Genomic DNA, 20,986 nt, shown 5'->3' with positions numbered 1-20,986 from the left:
GTTTGTACAGCTTAGCTTCTGCAGCCAGCTCGATTTCGCTGATGGTATCTTTGCCGGCTAAATTAGACCTGCTTTTGCATCCGGCGTGATTTCGCAGATGGTCTTTTTGCCGGCCTCTATTCCTCCTCATGCTACTGCAGCCGCATGTTTTTCACAGATGGGTTCTCCGCTCCTTTCAGCCTATTCCAAACGAATACATCGTATAATATCGATAAAAATGAAAAAAGGGGCAATTTTGGCTCTTTCGCATTTGCTATTTTCAAGGTTTTTAGATATGTTATTCGTTTCTTTTGTTATAAACTTGTTTCAGCCTATTCCAAATGAAGTGATCATATAATTTACTTAAAATATCGATAAGACTGGAAAATGGCAAAAAGGGCGGATCGCCCAATTTTGACTTTTTCGCATTTGCTATTTTAAAGAATTTTTAAATTTGTTATTCGTTTCTTTTGTTATGAACTGTTTATTCAGCCTATTCCAAACGAATAGATTGTATAATATACATAAAATTTTGATTACAATGAAAAATGGCATAAAGGTGCGTATCGGCCGAATTTGGCTGCTTCGCATGTGCTATTTTCAAGATTTTTAAATTTGTTATTCGTTTCTTTTGTTTTTAACTGTTTTTTCAGCCTATTCTAAATGAATAGATCATATAATTTACTTAAAATATCGATAAGACTGTAAAATGGCAAAAATGGGCGAGTAGCCCAAAAGTTTCTTTACTAACCCTGTTTAGGTGTAATTTTTGTTGATTGAATGGTCTTTTGGTTTTGCTTCTGAGTAAAGGTAGCTCTTTGTCCGCTATTTAAGAAATATAATAATATAATCAAATTATAAATTTAATATAGTAAGACAAATACAACATATTTTTCTTTTTGACAATCATATTCGATAAAGGAATAAAGTAAAAAAATATGTATTTAATTAATAATTTATTGATATTTTACTATAAAATATGTATTTTTTTAGAAGACTAGAATATAACCCGAAATTTTTTGGTAATGTAATGCTTATCGTATTGAATCCAACAAATTAGCCACATCATCATACAACACTTCTTTTGCATTTATTCCAAATATAAAATCCATATGAGTAAATTTCGGATCTGCTACCACCTTATTAATTATCAGGTTTGGCAGCATGCTCGCCAGTTCTACTGCAGACTGAAAGTTAATTGAGTTAAATAGAAAATCGTAGCACAACAAATAAATATAAAATTTACCCTTCTGTTCATTAACGTGTCATTGTCGCCATAGTAAATTGCAATTGGAGTTGTTACCCTCTCCAAGGGATAAAATGGAGGCATATCTGAGCCGTAAACTTCCAGGTTTTTCAGTTTTCCATAGTTGTAAAGCCTGAACCCTAAATTTAAAAACATTAATTCTTGTAATTCAACAAAAATGATGTATCTATAGCTTATTTTGTGAAATTAACCCTTTATCCCATTCAATTAACCCTTATTAATTTCAAATTAACCTTTTTTAATTTCAAATTAACCTTTTATTACTTTCAAATTAACCCTTTTTAATTTCAAATTAGCCCGTAAAACATCAGAAAACTGGGATATGGAATGAAATGTGAACACGTAATTCATGCATTAAATAAAATAAAATAACTTGATTCTTAGAAAATCATATGGACATTAATGTTAATAAAAATTACAAATGATATACTGTAAAGGTAAATATAAAAACATTATTCGTCTTTTAAGAATTTTTAAAATATTTAATATTTGGGCTCTTAAAGACCACAATTTTTCTTAATTTTCACATGGTGTTTTAAAACCAAATTATTCTATATTTAAAAAATTTCAAATATAAAGGAATATTCACATGCTTCTATCATACCATCACCTGAGTTTTTTTTAATACTTTAAAGAAAGGGTTAATTTGAAATTATAAAAAGGTTAATTTAAATGTAAAAAGAATTAGTGTGAAATTAAAAAGGGTTAATTTGAAATTAAAAATGGTTAATTAGGAGCGAAAAAGGGTTAATTTGACGGAGAAAGGCTCTTTAATATTTACCCGTTTTATAGAGTTGTGTAAGGTGGGCCATAGTATTAAGCGAAGTGCCTGATGGCAGGTAACTTACAGATTTGCCAATTGTATTCTACAGAAAATGCAAAAAAAAAATTAAAATCTCAAAATGTTAATACTTTTTGTCTTACTCTATCCAAATTAGCTCTATTTTCGCCATATCCCATTCCAAGTACATCCAAACAGAAGTCGAACATAGAAGCATCAGGTGCGCAGTTTCTTCTGATTGCCTTGATAAGTTCCCCACTCCTTGGAAAAAATTCATATTTATGCTGCCTATCATAGGATTCCTTGAAAGTTAAAAAAAATATGTTGACTATAGATACAGTAAAAGGCGTCAAAACACTTACATTTAATATTATGATTGATCTATAGGAAGGTCCGCTTGACCAATTAATATATTACAATTAATTAAGGTTTTTAGTTGAGATAAAAAAGTCAATGGCACGAGCGGGATTCGAACCCACGATCTTCGGCTAGTACGCCGCTGCTCTACCACTTGAGCTATCATGACCTCGATCCACTGGGACACCAACTTCCTATCTCAACCCCACCTTTTGAGTTTTCCCTCCTTTTTGCCATTTTTGAAATGTCGTGTAATCGGATTGGATTCTCGGCGACAAATGAAATGGCCACGGAAAGCTTTAGTATACTTCATTTTAATTCATTAAATTCACTAATTTCGTGGTCCGCTTGACTAATTAATGTATTACAATTAATTAAGGTTTTTAGTTGAGATAAAAAAGTCGCCGAGAATCCAATCCGATTACACGACATTTGAAAAATGGCAAAAAGGAGGGAAAACTCAAAAGGTGGAGTTGAGATAGGAAGTTGGTGTTCATCATTCAGCAAAGGGGGGTCTAAACACTTATATTTAATGTGAGTACATTAAAATCAATTGAAGTAATAATTTCCACACAAAAATCATACTGATGAGTGACAAGTTATTTGCTAAACTCTAAAGCTTGAAAAAATTAACTTCATCCATTTATAATTCTAAACATTGCCCATCTTATTTTAAAAGGAATAATTCAGATTTTTTAATTATTTTTTTAGTTACTCTTGCAATAGCTCAAAGAGAAAATAAGCCCAAACTAAAGAAAGTAAATTTTTCAACTGCTAATATTAATTTTGTTAGTCTTCTGCATACCTTTATGGCATCAGCGTACAAGATAAGCAGCCTGATAACGGTTTGATATATTTCTGAAAGTGTGGGAGTTGTTGCAACAGGAGCAAGAAGTACAGCAGCTTTCAACTGTTAATGTTTACATCCAGTTAAGGTTCTTTTCAGCAAATTCTGTTAACTAATTCAGTTGTTCTCGTTATTTTAAAATACCTTATCATTATACTCGGGTCTCATAGACGCCATTGTAAGTAAAACAGTTGTTCCCATCGAATGGCCAATGTAAAACAATTGTGGTTTACCAGTTACATTTAATACCCGGTCTATAAAAGCTGGTAAGTCAAACATTCCGCTTTCATGAAAACTAAAAAAAAAATGTAATAAGTTGACAAATTAATAATTATTAAGAAAATAAAATTAATATATGTACGTGAAATTCCAATATTCAGAATTTTTAACTGAGTATCTCACATGACCCTTAGAGTAAGCATTCCCACGTTGGTCGGCAAGCCAGACATCATAACCATAGTCAACGAGTAAGAAAGCTTTATATAAAATCTTTTATTGAATAAATTTATATTCCAAAATTTAAAAAAAAAAACATTTTTCTTACCTAAACCTGAGTTTGGACCTACAAGCCATGAATCCGAAGAAGCCAAAACCCCATGCTGAAGTAAAACTGGCATTCTGTTGCCAGGGTCTGTACCATTGGGCGGAAGTATTCTGTGTAGGCTAAGAACGTAGCCGTCTTCGGTGACGACTTTATGTAGCTCATACCCATACCCATTCTGTTTAATTAGAGTGTCCTACAATTGCAAAAGATTAGAAAGTTGTGACTATTTAACCAAATCAAAAGTGTTTGTTGACTGAAATAAAATCGAAGGCAATGATTGTAACCGACGACCCGCCTTCCACATAGAGGTACATTTGATATCCTTTTCTGTAGATGACTATATTTCATCCTAATTTCTACAAGACGGAAATAAAAGCCAGGGTTATTAAAACCAGCGAATCCGGAGAAAATGAAATTCGTATATTTGAACGCCAAAACGACAAGCGGAACTCGTGCACAAGATTTTAACATTTTTATTAACAATCGCGGTCATTCCGCCTTGGGCCATAAACGGCAAAGTTAGAAAAAAGGAGGATGTTGGCAGAAACATCAAGGAAACGTTAAGAAGTGAGAGAAAAACCTGTTCTGAATCAATCCCTTCATCCGTTGAATTGTAGTAATTATCGGGAAAAACCCGGATATGTGTGCACAAATTGTCCATGAGTAAACTTTGCCTAAGCCTAAGCCAAACACTACTGTAGCCAAAGTAATTACGAAATATGGCAAATCATGCTCACATAAATGTATTAGTTTAACTTCTGATTGTCATTTTTTCCCCTCGCTTTTACACTGCTCATAAACAAAACCGATCGTGATTTTTGCCCGAAAAAATGGCTTACTTTGGAAATATATATTTTCTCGGCCTTTTAAGTCACAGACCTGCGCTAGGTTTTATTTTGTACAAAAATTTTACGCTGAACAAATTGGCTATTTTAAATATTTTTCAAGCCTCAGTCATTAATCAGTAAATTCAAAAATTCGACATGTTAATTTTTGAACTTGTGACGGAAAATTCAAATTGAGCTGTGGAACCAGGAAATCCTTCTGACTTATTTGCGATTTTTGGGCAAAAAAGTTGAATTTCCGTGAAGAGGTGAAAAAGTTGTTATCAACGGAAGCATTCCGCATCTCAAAAGGTCAGAATAAGAAAACGTAACGATTGTCTCTTTCCTGTTCGCTTTTTGAAAAAGTCCTCGGAACAAAAGTTGTAGACCATAAAATTTGCGAAAACTTTACAATTCACAATTTATGCATTCTCGAAAATCGAGAGAAAGAGAGTGTTCCATGAGCACGTAAAAAACCACCAAAAATGCGAATAAGTCAAAAAACGGTTTAGAAATCGGGCAAAGTGGAAGGTGACCAATTGAAAATTTATTCAAATTTCCTATCGATTCCCATGGGGGCCGCTACGATTTATGGCTCCACAGCTCAATTTGAAGTTTTTGTAAAAATTGCAAAAAATTAACGAGTTCCCGAATTTTTGAATTTACTGATGAATGATTGAAGCCAGAAAAACGTTTAAAAAAGCCACCTTGTTGAACGTAAAATTTTTTAAAAAATGAGGCCTAGCGCAGGTCTGTGACTTATAAGGCCGAGAAAATATACATTACCAAAGTTGGCCTTTTTTCGTGCAAAAATCAGGTGGTCGGTTGTTTTTGTAAACCAACTTAGCCATTTTCAACCATTAATTTAACCACATCAAATTGCGCACAAGCATATTGTGTATAAACGACACAGACTCAATGCGCCAAAACTTCCAATGTAAGATAGGTAATAAAACCGAGGTTGTTCAGCCCAACAATTCTCTTATTGCCTTAAACTGTTTTAAACACCAACTGTTAATTATTAACACAACTGTTATTTGTTAATTTAGTTTATCAATTATTTCAATAATAATTATATGGTCATAAACCAAATTGGTGACCACGACGATCATCCGTTTGCGTCTGTACAAAACGGAATCGTCGTCTTCTCATGGCACGTGACCCGACCCGCCTTTTGTTGGATCTCGACGGCTGGACTGGATATATATTTTTTGTTTAAGATAGCAGTGACACCACCTAGAGAGAATGTAGGCTCAATTTGAAGCCGTGTAAGAGAAAAACTTAACAAATTTTGAAATTCAGACCCTCAGATCTGTTTTGAGAATTACACTTCCACTGCCAAAACTTACAAACTCGACAACTAAATTAATTTACCTGATAACAACAATAGAAGGGGCGTCGGTGGCCGCAACGGTTAGGCGTTGACACGAAGCTCATCACTTAAGGTAAGGGTCCCGGGTTCGAATCCAGCGGCCCTTCATTATATACTTACAAATGGGATTTTTTATCATAGAAAATTTATACAAAATACACCTGTACTTTTATGATAGAAATGATGAATGGTGGAGAACTTGGTTGAGTGGTACAGTATTTACTAATATAATATCTACTTGTGTTATAATTTCCGCTTTCCGAACGTTCAAAATTGAACGGCATTAAAACCAGCTTCTCATTGGAACGTCGCGTTGGCGGGGGTATCTCGGTTCACTTTTGCTATTCATGTCGAAAGACGTGGTTTTAGAACTCCTTCAACCTGATGATGAGCTAAAAACTCGAAATCCGGATCATTGCGAAACATCTTACTGTGAGTAGGAACTGTCTTTTTAAAAGGATTGTACTTTTATATCTTCATCGGGAAATAACCCCCAATCCAATTTTTGGTCGTTGAAGAGGGGGACAAAACTTCTCGCTGTTTCCACTTTTCAAACAAAAATTACCGCTTATGGCCAACGTCTACTTCACTTAGTTTTTGGATTACATTTGTTTTGAAGATTGCTAATGTAAACTGTCCAATTCTAGGAGCCTACTTCCTTCGCATCTGCCATCAGTTTAGTTTACCTAAAGCACAAACTAAATAGACTCAATACACTAATGTCACCGGCGAACCTTATATAGTCCAATCATCCAAGAGCATAATAACTTCGCAAACACCTTATTGGATTAGTTTTCTCATAGAAAAACACAAAATCACATACGACAGCAGCGTGGTCGTCTACCACCAGATAAACTAATCTACATTGCCAAACAAGACTTTCAGTTCATGCTCCAAAAGCGTGTATATCATGGCCGGCCCAAACCTAATTGAGAAGAAAACAGGTGATTGGCGTCCTTGTGGTGATTGCAGAAAACTCACCTTACAAACAATTCCGAATAGATACCCCATCCCAAACATAAAAGACTGCTCATCCGGCTCAAGGGCTTCAACATATTTTCAGTTATTTACCTCACAAAGGCCCTTCAGATATCAGTTATCAATTACAACAGCTGTAACCATTCCTTTCGGTTCGTTTGCATTTTTGAACTTGATGCAATGCATCACAAACTTTCAAACATTTATTTATTCTTCTACGAGAGACCTTTCGTTAATTTATGTCTACATTGATAATATTCTTCTCTCCCAACATGGAAGACCATATCAAACATCTAAATATTCTATTTTCAAGTCTTGGAACGCATGGTTTGTCAATGTGAACAAGAGCACTTTCACCATACCAGAGGTTGAGTTTTTAATATACCATATATCATAAAATGGTATTTCACCCATGATTGAAAATATATATGCTTTCTAAGCTTTTCCAACCCACAAACTATTTCACTACACAAATTACGTCAAATCTTTATCTCCCATTCTTTCCACGTATAGTCAAATCCAAGCACCTCTACATCTTCATTCTACCAAAAAGGACAATTCACGTACAACACGGACCACAGAACTGGACACTGCTTTCGACAAATGCAAAAGGATATTACAATTGAAAATCACATTAAGTTTTCCAGATCCCACCGTAAAATTATCCTTAATAGCTGACGCATCTAACATTATCATAGGTAGCGTCATTTTCCAAGATCAGGATGGAAATCCACGATGCTTAGCTTACTAAACTTCAACAGCTAAACTGGTTTACAAATAGTAATTACACTTGGAAGATTCAGATTTCTACTACGATATTTCAACAAGTCGCGACAACAACAGCCCCTCACACATTTCAACGTGAAATTTCTTAACAGTTCCATTCCATAGTTCATCCTGGTGCAAAATCAACCTAACGACTAATATCAGAAAGATTTGCTTGGCCTAGCAAGAAAACAAGACAAAACACATTTTGTTCGACAGTGTCACACCTGCCAAACTTCCGTAAGGAGAACACCAATTACTAGCTTTCTGAAACCGGACGATTGGATCACTACAACCATCCAGAAGCAACAACTACCTTTTCACCGGTGTAAATCTGTTCACGCGATGAGTAGAGGCTTTCCCAATACCAGACTAAAGAGAGGAAACTATCACTAACACATTCTTTTTCGGGTGGCTATCAAGTTTTGGTTCACCTCTTCATCTTGTGGCAGATCAATGTAAAACTTTTAAGTCTTAACACTGGTTTTGCCAATTTATTTATCATCGAAGTTCGTCACACTACAAGGTACCACCCTCAAGCAAATGGATTCATGGGGAAGCAAGTCAGGACATTGAAAGCTGCTTTTATGAACAGAATAAACACCGATCGATACTCTTGGTCATTAGAACTTACTGTTAGGATTAAGCTGTGCCTACAAGGAAGCCATCAAAACAACTACCGCTAATATGGTCTATGAAACAAATCTGCGACTCCAGGTCAATTCTTCGAAAAACCTACAAATCAGTCACCAACACATAACTACGTTCACAAGCTCAACTCCTTACTCTCACTTATACACCCCACTATCCACAGCTTGGCACTCATCGCAAAAATTCCATTTGTGCATCGTGAATTGGATTCACCCGTTATTCAACGTCTTAATCAGGTTTGACCGAATACGTGCATCTCTTCAGAAACATTATACCGGACCCTACAAGGCTCTATACCATAAACATTCGATGTGCTGATTGGAGATACGCCTACTACAGCATCCAAAGATCGTAAAAAACCAACTCTCAAGAAATACAATACCACCAACATTCATCAGCTCACACCTCCCCACCAGTATTACCTTCTCCACCTCAGGACTCGGGCATACCAAACCCGCCATGCACACGCATTGGACGTCGTGTACAATTTCCTCATCAGCTGCAGAACTACATTATTTCGAGGGGAGTATTGTATCAAGTTGTGCAAAAATATCATTGTACTCTGGTAAAACTGACTCAGTGCGCAAAAACAGCTAATGTAAGATCAAAAATAAAAGCGAGTTTGTACAGTTCAGCCCATTTTTCTTCTTATTGCCTTAACCTCTTTAAACACCCGTTATTCTTTGTTAATTTAGTTTATCAATTATTTCAATCATTAATATTGGTCAAAAACCAAAACTTCAATAAATCGTAAGTTTATACTGCGCAATTTAACTGTTAAAGAGTTCAAAATGTGAAGTTCAAATCAACAAAAAGCTTTGTTCAAAACCATTTTCTCTTTTTGGGGCCTAATAAAACATCATTAATATACAGAGTAATGTATATTTGATCAATTTTAACAAAAAATGAATCTCTTTCCTCTCATTATGACTTTTACTCTCTCTTTNCTCTCTCTCTCTCTCTCCCTCCCTCTCTCTCCAATGCATGCAGATTATAACGATATAGTAAGTTAACAAATGTTATTAAATACTTGAGAAAGATTCATAGTTAATTTTAAGTATGAACGATTGTATGATAAATTTAGAGTACTACATATTTTAAAAATCGAAGATCATAAAAAAACTAGTGCTTGTAACTTTAATAAAGAAAATAATGATTCAAGAACCACAAATTATAACTAATCAAATCATATTCTCTAATAGTGTTCATAAAATAAATATAACACCTTTTTATAATAAAAATTATTATTATATAATGGGTTACCTTCAGAAGAAAAAATGTAACAAAATTGTATGAATTTAAACTAATGCACAGAAATTACTTAATAGCTAAATGTTTGTAATTAAACAAAAAAATAACTAAAGTATAAAAAAATAATAACTTTCAACAATGTAGTGAAATAATTATTTCATAAAAGTATTCTTAATGAGTAAAGGTTTCGTCTTTTAGTTTTGTAATTGTCATATTATATCTTTATATTCATATAAATAAAGATTATCTTATAAACTTATTAGTTTGTTTTTGTTTAGTTTAATTTTTTGTTTTATTGTTACTTATCTTATAAATTTATAAACTTAGAAAAAAAATTTATTGGCAAATTTTTAGTAAAAAATTTTATTAAAAAAAATTTCTTCTTTATAAAGTATAATTATAAAACAAATTGTAATGACGAAAGAAGACTATATTATAATGTATGTACAATGTAAAATTTGTAATTCACGTTAATTGTCTGAGAGGTCCAAAGGACCTAACTTTGCGTGATAAAACTCTCAATCAATCAATCAATCCCAAATTGTAAGGATTAAATAGACAGCAGAAAAGTAAAGGAAAAGATGTCTATGAATTTGTGTACAAATTAAACAAAAATAATGCTTTAGAAAGTTCAATAATAGTAAAAGATGTTATGCAACAATTTTTGAAATTCTAGTCAAATAAACAGTAAAAATCAAAACAAAAGGCGGTAACAATAATTAATAATTCATAGTTTAAATATAAAAAGTTATGTTAACGAAATTAAGAAAACAAAGGTTGTCCATATAAAGTAGCATAATTTATTATAAAATAAATATTAAAAGCTATTAAAGATTAACAATCATTTAAAATTGTTTCAAAAGTTTGTTTCTTACCGTGAGGGTAAAATCTTCCGGAACATATGCGTTACTATCAATAACCGTTGGTATGCCTAAAACTGGGAGGAAATTTGTCGTGACAAATGTAATGAGCCCTGAAACAATTGAATTTGGAACGAGGGGTGGGATGGTGTCGTTTGCCGCCGAGATCAATGGCAATAAGGCAAATCCAAAAAGTAGTTTCATCCTCGACCATTAACAACAACTGAAACTGTTTCACCATGAGCAATTCTTATTTGTATAAACGAGGATGCCGGCTACCTCTCCCACCGATGAGTTCACCTTCAAATCTCAGTCCCCCCTCTGCCGTGTCCCCTAAACAATTTTTTTTTATAGACATCGGAAATGCTTTTCAATAACCAAGTTTGTTATTTTTTTCGCAGATGAGCGCAAATTATTGAATAGCTTTACTAGAAGGCAGAAAATCATGTTTGCTGTAAACTTTATGACGCAAATGAGGAAGTTTCTCTATTGGCCAAAGATATTAAATCTTCTGTGTTAGAATTTATTTCCTCTCGCTACTCTAAGAAGGCTGAGATCCTGATATATCAGGTTAGAAAATTTGACTCTTTTTCTTCGACCGCTGATTCAGCTACTTTAGCACTTCAAACATGTCAACTAACCAATGATTTTTATGCTATTGAAATTTCTTTAATAAAAGCTAAGCTTGACTTGAACAAATCTCTTGTAGGGCAACATTGGCTTTGATTTCACCTCTCGGTCAAGAAAAATTAGTCTGGGATGCTAGTTTGCCTAAGGGTATTGGTGATCTTTTTACTTGTGTCTCCCAGGAGGAGTTAATTCTTTTTTCTTCTCAATCGACCGTCTCATCCCGCGTACCTGCAGTCCATTTCAACTCTTCGGATGCTTCGCCTTCGTGTTGTCGACACATCCTCGTCGAATTTGACTAATTTTGTACACGCTTTTGTACACATCCCACTTGCACCACTGAATAGTCTTCGATCGCAACAGCTACATAGAAATTTACATATTTTGGGGGAATGGATTTGAAGTTTTGCATCGGGTTTGACCCTTCTGCCTTAAGTTCAAAGCTAGATCCAAAAATTCTATAAAAACTCAGCTTAAAAACGGTACCCCGACGGAGTTTGCGAGTGAATGAAATCTTTTAAATTTCCACTTGCGAAACCAACTCCCATCAACGAAATATGTTTATAGAATTGTCCGTTCTTTGAATGTGACATGCGTTGATCCATTTGTTGACAGTCAAGTGGCCATTAAAAGAAATATTTTTGTGTTTTAAGTAATAATTTGGATGTAGTGAATTTTAATTTTAATCCTTGCTTTTCCATTTTCAATTTACTTACTTAGTTTACTTTTTATAACTTTTCATGTATTACTATCATTATATTTTGACTATTATGTTTTGGGGCTGTGCCCCTGTTAGAAATATGCAATAAATGAATCAATGAACGAATGCTGAGCCAAAATGTTACCATTTGTATTTCTTATGTATAAAATTTAGTGGATAAGACCTTTGAATGAAAAATTGTTAACCACACCGAAAACAGCTAAACTGAAGGGGCGTTTACGTTATTTTCAGCAATGCCATTTTGAAAACAGCCTCGAAAAAGATCAAGACACATCAGTTGATTGAAATGAACTCGTTGAATATCCTCCGATAAACCAAATCGTAAAAATGCTTCCATGCATAATAAACAACTTGTTCAAATTATTTTCATTTTTCCTTCCATAGTGTTCTTTTTTATTATTATTGCATTTTTCTTATTTTTATCATTAGTAACAATACTAACAACAACAGAAGCAATTTTTTTTAATTATTTCAAATATCTTTTGCTGGTAGAAAAACTTCTTCATAAACTGTACAGTTACTGGCGAATCCGGTCGACAAAATCCTTTTTAAATAATCTTGCCCTTCATTATTTCTCTATTTTATATTTATATGTTGTCAGGGGTAGTTTCGTCCGGAAAAAGGCTAAAATAAATTATTTAATATAAGTAATCCAAATTGTCAGTTTTCTATGAAGTAAAACAACACTGTGTTATACAAATTAATCCAGTGATCTTTATTTGTGTATTTTCTCTTCAGTAAGCAACATATATCCACATGTATTTATTTCAATTTTGAAATGAAGACAATCCCCTATTAGTTCCAAATTTTTTGCAATGCTTTTGGGTGGTCAAAAGTGGAAAAATTGCAAGGCAACATGCCAAAAAAATTTAATTACATCAAATTAACTTATCAACTCGGTGAATAATGTATTATCGGCTTGACATAAAAACAGCGAAACGTGTTTTCTCTTACGTCGAATCCATTATCCTGTAACCGTGACTTTGTCATAAACATTATTTTGTCTTCTGAGCCATTATATTTGCATCTCGGGAAGGTTAAACCTGAAAGTGAACCCTAGTACGTAAAGAATAATTATTATATTATTAAATAATCCTAACAAAAATGAAATATTGTTCCAACAGTTTTACTAGAATAATTCTCTCAAGAAAATTAAAATGAAATCACTACATAACAACAAAATTGTGCCTTTTTATTGGATGATAAAGATAATTTAGCAGTTAGGTTTTGATAGAGGAAAAACCTTTGTTAACATTATCGTTTAACGTGCCAAAACATTGACACGAGCGGGGTCCAAGGATTTTCAAATTTTCAAGAATGAGCAATTTAAAGATAAAAACAAAAATGGGGGGACATTCTTTAACAACGTACTCATTTCATATTTTTGTTTGCGTTGGAAAAGAACAAATTAACTATTTCCCGGTAAAATTTGGAATCAGTTTATTTTTGTATTGTGAACGTTGTTTTCCAATGACAGAAGAAACTGTTGTTATAAACCATATCAACAAATTAATGAGTCGGTATTCCATGAATATTTTGATATTTTATTTTTCTAAAACAATGCCATTAATCATTTGTTTTCAAATATTTTATATGTTATTAAGATTAAACTAATTTTATCTTAGGGTTTTCCAAGTCTCAAATTTTGGATGGAGACTTTAAGAACGTAATACATACTGTCATTTTTTATCCCTAATTTATTAGGTTGTTATAAATATTTATAACCATTTCAATTATCAATGAATATAGATGTAAATTTAAATTATAGATTAAAATATTATTGCACTGCTAAGTAAGTTTTGCCATGTGTATTGTGTTGGTATTAAGGAATAAAAATACGCTATTTTCATGTAACTTTTTTCATGAATCAGAAGAGAAAATGCTATTGCAATAAAGCGTATGTTTTACCGACAACATTATAATTTTTAATTATAATTATTATTATTTCATAACTATATATATTATGTTTTATGTTAGAAGATGTTGTTTATTTTATTTCTTCATTACAGGAATATATATTTATAAACTATATTTACTCTGTTATTACATAATATTTTTTTAAATTTCATTGTATATTTTTTATATTAGTGTATATATTTCATAATATGAAGACTCAAGTTTCAAACAGTGACTTATTTTCAATCATAAAAATTATATGATCTAAAAAATGAAAAACAAATCGAACCAAATTTATATTATCATTCGCTCAATACGCGTTTCAAAACAAACGAACGAAAATTGGAATTTAGACTACTTTATTTGGACTAGAAAATTTCAGTACCGGTTGAGATTTTGTAATATATTTTTTTTTTTTTTAAATTTCGAATCTTATTAGTGGGAATTTCTTAAAGTAAATTATAATGGCAATGAAAGGTGACTGCACAATGGTGCATCATGTGTAATATCTTGCAAATTTTATTCCGTATGCAACCTTCTACACCTTTTCAAACCGGCGTTACCAGATTTTTTTTTTACACTGACACAGATGATTAATTATCCTGTACCCCTGACAGCAACGTAAGGTCAAACTTAAATAAATAAATGAGAGGACAAACAAATTATTTGTAAAGGAATCTACATAATATATTTTTAATTTGGCAAAATAGTTCTACTAAAGATTTTTTTGTTATGTTAATTATTTTGATATTTTTTAAATTTGGTCAACCATGGAAATTGACTTTGAGAACTGTAGCACATTTTAAATGTTGAGATTTTTCTCTTGTTGTCTGCCTATCCTCGCTGTCACAAAAACAACTGTGACAAAAATCAACGATGATTGGTAACTATCAAACAATAATACATTTTAGTAAAGAAACACATTTTATATTTTTCAGTTTCTTAATAAACTTACCTGGCATATTTCACTAAGTTGGACTGTAACAATTATTTGTAGGGATTGTGTTGGAACTAGTTTTTTTTTCTTTTATCATATACGATTATTCTTGAAAACATTCATCTGTTATTTTTTAATTCCTCTGCAAACAAATAAGTTACTTAAATGTTCCCATTTGCTGCTATTTTGTCAGTGCAAAATTTACAAGTCAAGGATTACAGGTGGAGCTTGTATTCGAACCTTTAATTCTAAACCCTTTTAACAGTAATAATAAGTAATAAAAGTAATCAATTTATAATTAAATTAAACCTTGGTGACCAACGGGTCGAAAATAAGTTTGCTGTCATTTTATCATTATCGTTCTGTTATTATCTACGGGAGAAACCAGTTTGCCGTGATTATCAACCTATCGGAACGGATCTGGCTTACCTAAAAACCGCGGCCTTCTCACAAAATTCCTTCCGGGAGTTCTATTCTACTTCCTTCCGCTCAACGTAGTATCCTTGTTAAAAGATGCTAACCGTGATCCTTATCGTACCTCTTTTCGGTCAAACATAATTATGATTACCTATAATGAAGGAAAGAGAACGCTTAAAAAAACCTGTTTAAAGCTGAGAAAATTATCTATTGTACAGGTGTTCGTTAACCTTGGATTGATTCATGATGTATCAAGTGGATATCTATTAAAAATGATTTCATTCTATTTCTATTTCTTTCTTTTTTTTTAGAAAGAGAGAAAGCGAAAAACTGGGAGCACCTAGATGCCAAGAGGAAACTCTGATCAGATGGAGCATTCAGTCAAAAAGCATAAGCATCTTTTCCACTTCAGCTGCATTAAAAAGCACATTTCGTTTGCATTAAATTTCCAGATTAGAAAGTTTAAAATAGTTGGTCGCAACGCAGTTTGAGGGACGATCGCTTCTTAAGGAGGCGGAAAAGCTTTGACGTCTCAACCGTGGGATTAAAAAGCATAAGGAATGGTCCATGTTTTAAAAAAGGAGGAGACTGGTGTACAAGGAGGCTTTCTTTTGCGTCAGTTGATTCCGAAGCTTCGACTTGTTAAGAGGTTTGTATAATAAACTGTGCTTTTCACGGTTACCTCGAGTAAAAGTATTTCAAATACCTCCTGCATAAACTAGACATAGTTTTCCGAGATGACTTTCCTAGGTGAATCATAACGTAGAAAGACTTCGTCACTCTTAGCGCAGACTGCTGTATGGGAGTGCAAAATCCCGACACATTTTGTTGGATTATTCTCCATGATCAATATCCTTCTATTACCGCAAACAGTTTCAAGTGGTTCCTATTTTAATTGCTCGATACCCTATAATTGAGTGGGGAGGAGTGTTTTTCTTTAATAAAGTGAGATAAGAAGTTAGATGGTGATTCAGGTATAGGACTAGGGATTACTGTATGCAACGGAGTGTTTCTTATCTACCGTGTCTGTTCCGAAGCTTCGACTTGTAAAGACTTTAAATAAATCGTGTATTTAATTGAACCGTGCTTTTCTTGGTCACCTTGAGTACTACTTCATTTCCCTTTCTACTCTAGAATAGTTCCGTTCACAAGAGGTAGGAAGCCGAATTGTGAACTCAATGGGTCGCTCATCTTCAAAAGCATAACCACTTACATAAGTAAGATATGAGGTTTTGACTGAGCAGCCTGAATTAGGATAGGAAGTGAGCAGTGTTTATTTTTCAATATCTCGAAAGCGACTATTTCCTTATGTTCAAATTTGAAAGGAGTGTTCTTTTTCTTATAAATTAGTCAGAGGGCGCGTAATATTGGCGAAACTTCCTGTACCATGAGCAAGTTTAGAAATTCTTTTTCGGAACAAGCCTCTTTTAATACTTGATAGCGGAAGTTTTATTAGGATCCACTTCTATTCCATTCTGTGTTATCAGATGGCCAAGAAATTCGATTCAGCAGCGGCCAAAGACGTTTCTCACGGCGTGCTCACAGTCTGAATAATCTCAGACGTGCGAAAACTGCCTTAATATCATCTTTGTGTTGCTTGAAATTTTCCGATAGAATTAACAGATTATTAAATGAAGACACTGCACAATCTCGAAGCCCAGTACGAAAGCGGTCCATCATTCGGACGAAGGTCGCCGGAGAGTTGTTCAAACCAAATGCCATCCGGTAACGGTGTCGATGGTCGTGACAAAACACGTCTTATTTCTGCACTTTTGAGCAGCTGGTATTTGGCAAAAGCCTAACTGGAGATCAATTGTAAACATGACTAAAATTTGTTTAGCGGCATGAAGTATGCTCTCTTTTTGAGGCGTAGTACGGCTGACCGCGAAATCTTTCAATTTTTCACTTAACGATAGTCTACCGCCTTTTCTAACAATCATGTTTTTTTATTTATTCAAATTAACATTCATATTTACACACATTTATTCTTGTATTTGAAGGGGATTTTCGCATATCAGCATACATAAGTATTTTAATAACATTATCAGCAATTCGTACTACCTTTCACCAAACAATCGGGTAAATCATCTAAAACAATAAAAAATAATAAAGGGCTCAATAGACATCCCTGTCTGACACCGCTGTATATAGTAAAAACTCGGAAATTCCATGTTATCCTCTTACAGCTTCCATTGTTTCTTTATAAATAGATTGTAGTACATTAGTATATCCGTTAAAACAGGAGAGCATTTAACAAAATTACCTGAAGAAACGACTAGCTACTGTTATGCCGTAGGGTATTAATTAGCAACAAAAAAATTTCGTCTCATCGGTAGTTTTGATACAGCGCCGTCGTTTTTTGGAGCTTCTCCGTTCTCACCTTACATATTCGATCAAGAATAGGCCTTACCAAAAGTGCGACTCACTCAGAAAGAAAATTATCAAAAAATCCGCTATGGCGACTTGAGTCGGGACGCATATTAAACCTTTCATGAGAACAATAGAATTTTTAAACTTTGTTCCAAGCCTAGCTGGACTCCACTTTGATGGTGGGGAGGAATAAAATTAAAAAATTTAGCAGTTCAAACTTTTATTTATAATTAATACGAATTTACATTACACGAGGTACAAAACGAAAATCCTGGGGGTGTCGGTGGCCGCAACGGTTTGGACGTTGACACGGCGCGGCGCTCTACACTGTAAGATAAAGGTCCTGGGTTCGAATCCAGCGGCCCTGCAATCGAAACCGACATACTTTTACTTTTGTACTTTTAAACCGGCGCCCATGAGGGTTTATATAACCACGTATTTCAAATACCCTCGTTTAAAAAGAAAAAATCATTTTAAAAAATGCAACTTCAGTAAACTTTACCAAATTTTAACTTGAACAATACTTGAATTTCTTTTCATCTTCATAATGGCAAATGATACTGGATGACTCGGGAATCATGGTGGTTACCATAAAATGTATTAAAGCTTATTTGACAAAATGCAGTCAATGTGTAAGTATAGGTGTCATCTGGACTGCTAGTAGGATCATTGAAGAAGAAATACCTCAGGGGTTTGTATTGTGTCCTATCCTTTTTTGCTGTATGCCAATGATCTCCTGTCTCATCATGGCTAGCCTATTAACCTGGAAAATTTTAAGTAATGGTTTTCATATACATACAGACACAATTTTAATTAATTGAGCAGGAACAAAAATTACCAAGAAGAAGGTTCATTTTGACCAGTTATTGTCGTAAATCACAATAAATTTAACAAAATAACCAATTTGCTTATTGGAAACACACATAGACGACAGATCGTTATAGTTTTTATTCTCTTTATTCAAGAGTTTCTATTCAAAAGGGAAAAGGAAGAATAAGAAAATCTTGAGATTTTTCGGACACTTCAATACTGGACAAATTAAACTTATACACTAACATATTCACATCCGACTTTTTTATCGACAGGAAAGGATGATGGCTGTATTTCTATTTGTACGAACATCTTTATGGGAGACTCATCAAAGCCTGTCTGGCATTGATAAGTTAATGCGAAATTACACAAACAAAGTGGGAGAAATAACAAGTGAAGGAATTTTTAAAATCAAAATTCATAAAATGACAAAAGTTTAAAAAACCTTGGGGATATTTCATAATTTAAAATTTTTACATAACCCCTCGTTGCTGGTATAGGTCTAATTAATCTTCTACGGTCTGGATTAGAAGACAAAGACTTTATTCCCGTTGATTACTGTATTTGTGACAAATAATGTGAATAATTTAAAATGGTTTTATTATAAATTTTCTTAACACGATTCGTCGTCCGCGCCTTAAAAAATTGAGATACAGTTATGCCGAACCTGACGGTTTTACAGGTTTAGTATGTCGGAGCGCCGTTTTTGTAAACGGATAACAAATACGCCCTTAGTTACAATAATAAAATGTTTTGGTCCAAATTAAACATTCTAGTTCTTCTGTTCTCGCTCTTTTTTTAATTTAGTTTTCGAACAAGTGAAGGTGTATTACACTAAAGATTCAAGTTTATTATCATTAAAATCACATTTTCACAGAACTATCCTCAGAATTGTTAATTGAATTAATTTACACGCCGTTATAATTTATTTTACGGTCCATCTATAATACACAAACTTGTAAATAATGTTGTTCCCGGTAAAGCGAAGCAATTTCAAATATTTTCTCTTGGCATTTCATATAGATATCGCCATCTCGGATGAAGTGCTCTAAACAAATGTATCGTCAATAGATGATGCCTCAGTTGCTTTTCACTGCCGGTCTTTCATATTGTACAAGCAAAAATTGCTACTTAAACAATATAATTATTATAAACATCAATTAACAATATTTTTTTTTAAATCCGTTAAAATTAAGAGGAATGTTCTTATTGGGATTGAATTTTTACCCAATCACTCTGATTGATTGTTTTTTTTAAATACTTTATTTAGATTTTACACAATACACAGAAAAATAGAAAAAAAGTACAATATAACATGGATAACAATCCGTCTGTCGGGAGTGAGAGGTAAAAGTGAAACCAAATCAAATTAAAATTACCACTTAAAACTGCCTACTAGTATTCATTTTATATAGATACGTACAATTTACATTTACTTTTCTTTTTTTTTGGTTTCCGTGCAAAGCTCTCACCAATTGAACTGCTGAATCAGTCGATACCTATATTGCCACGCATCGCGAGCTTATGTAAGGGCTTTACAATTCCTTATTTCGTTTAAGGGCTGGACGAATACAGTGCGGGAAAGGCTAGGAACACCCAGAAGGCGATATTCTGACAAAATCGAGCACTCAGCCACAAAGTGAAAAGCATCTCCATTTATGTGTGGTGACCGTTAGCCGTTAGTTAAAGATTATTTGGAGATCGTGAGATGCGGTCTGGAGTGACGTATGTTTTGGAAAAACATTTTCTTTATCGTGCCAACGTTTCTATCTTTATTGAGCTCATCTTCAATATAAAAGATAATTTCGACGAAAGACTGACCCCTAGGTGTATGTAGTTGTTTACAACATCTATCTTCTTGCCATTGTAACTCAAACTCTCTGACCGAGCCTAAAAATTAAATTTTTTGATTTCTCCAGGTTGACGGTTAAGTTTCTTCTAAGCCTTCTAATAGATTAAAATTTCTTTGAATGTCCTCGACTTTATCTGATAGGATCACTAAATCATCCGCGTACAAAAGGATAATAATAAATTTGTCCCCTTTAGTGATGCCACATTCAAGAATGGAACTTAAGTCATCTAAAAACAAGGAAAATAGGATTTGGCTTAACAAACGTCCTTGTCTCACGCCGATTTTAATCTGGAAAAACTTCGAAATAACATTTTTATATCGCACAAATGAAACCATAGAACCAAATATAGATTTCAGAGTATTCAGTATTTTGAAAGAGAAGCCCAGATTGGCAAGTTTCAGAATTAGCGAATTCCTATCTAATTCGCTAATCTAATATCTTCCGATATATCAAATGAATGAGAAAAATAATTTATTCCCGTAAATAACCGTATTTGTGAGAAATAATGTGAATAATTTAAAATTATTTGAATGTTAATTTTCTTATCACGACTCGTCGTCAGCGCCTCAAAGAATTGAGATACAGTTATGCCGAACCTGACGGTCTTGCAGGTTTAGTATGTCCGAGCGCCGTGTTTGTAAACGGATAACAAATACGCCCATAGTTACAATAATAAAATTGTTTGGCCCAAATTAAACATTCTAGTTCTTCTGTTCTCGCTCTTTTTTTAATTTAGTTGTCGAACAAGTGAAGGTGTATTATACTAAACATTAAAGTGTATTATCATTAAAATTACATTTTCATAGAACGATCCTCAGAATTGTACCTCCTAAACTTACACGTCGTTATTATCTATTTTACAAGTCCATTTATAATAAA

General features: G+C 33.4%; 1 protein-coding gene across 1 annotated transcript; it reads right to left on the bottom strand.

Annotated features, from left to right (window-relative positions):
- Nucleotides 1-920: 920 nt before the first annotated feature.
- Nucleotides 921-10,732, bottom strand: LOC106663501 (lipase 3-like). Its single transcript, XM_014388375.2, has 9 exons — nucleotides 10,492-10,732; nucleotides 3,776-3,968; nucleotides 3,593-3,707; nucleotides 3,376-3,526; nucleotides 3,190-3,294; nucleotides 2,171-2,329; nucleotides 2,028-2,112; nucleotides 1,226-1,365; nucleotides 921-1,166 (listed from the first exon to the last, which is right to left on the bottom strand). Exons 1-9 carry the CDS (start codon nucleotides 10,678-10,680, stop codon nucleotides 1,014-1,016), a joined length of 1,290 nt encoding a protein of 429 aa, XP_014243861.1. The 5' UTR covers nucleotides 10,681-10,732; the 3' UTR covers nucleotides 921-1,013.
- Between the last annotated feature and the right edge of the window lie 10,254 nt (nucleotides 10,733-20,986).

The sequence above is a fragment of the Cimex lectularius genome, unplaced genomic scaffold, assembly GCF_000648675.2.
Source record: "Cimex lectularius strain Harlan isolate CLEC.00 unplaced genomic scaffold, Clec_2.1 scaffold199, whole genome shotgun sequence".
NCBI lineage: Eukaryota > Metazoa > Arthropoda > Insecta > Hemiptera > Cimicidae > Cimex > Cimex lectularius.
Note: the sequence above shows the minus strand (reverse complement) of the source record. Positions and strands in the feature narration are given on the sequence as shown.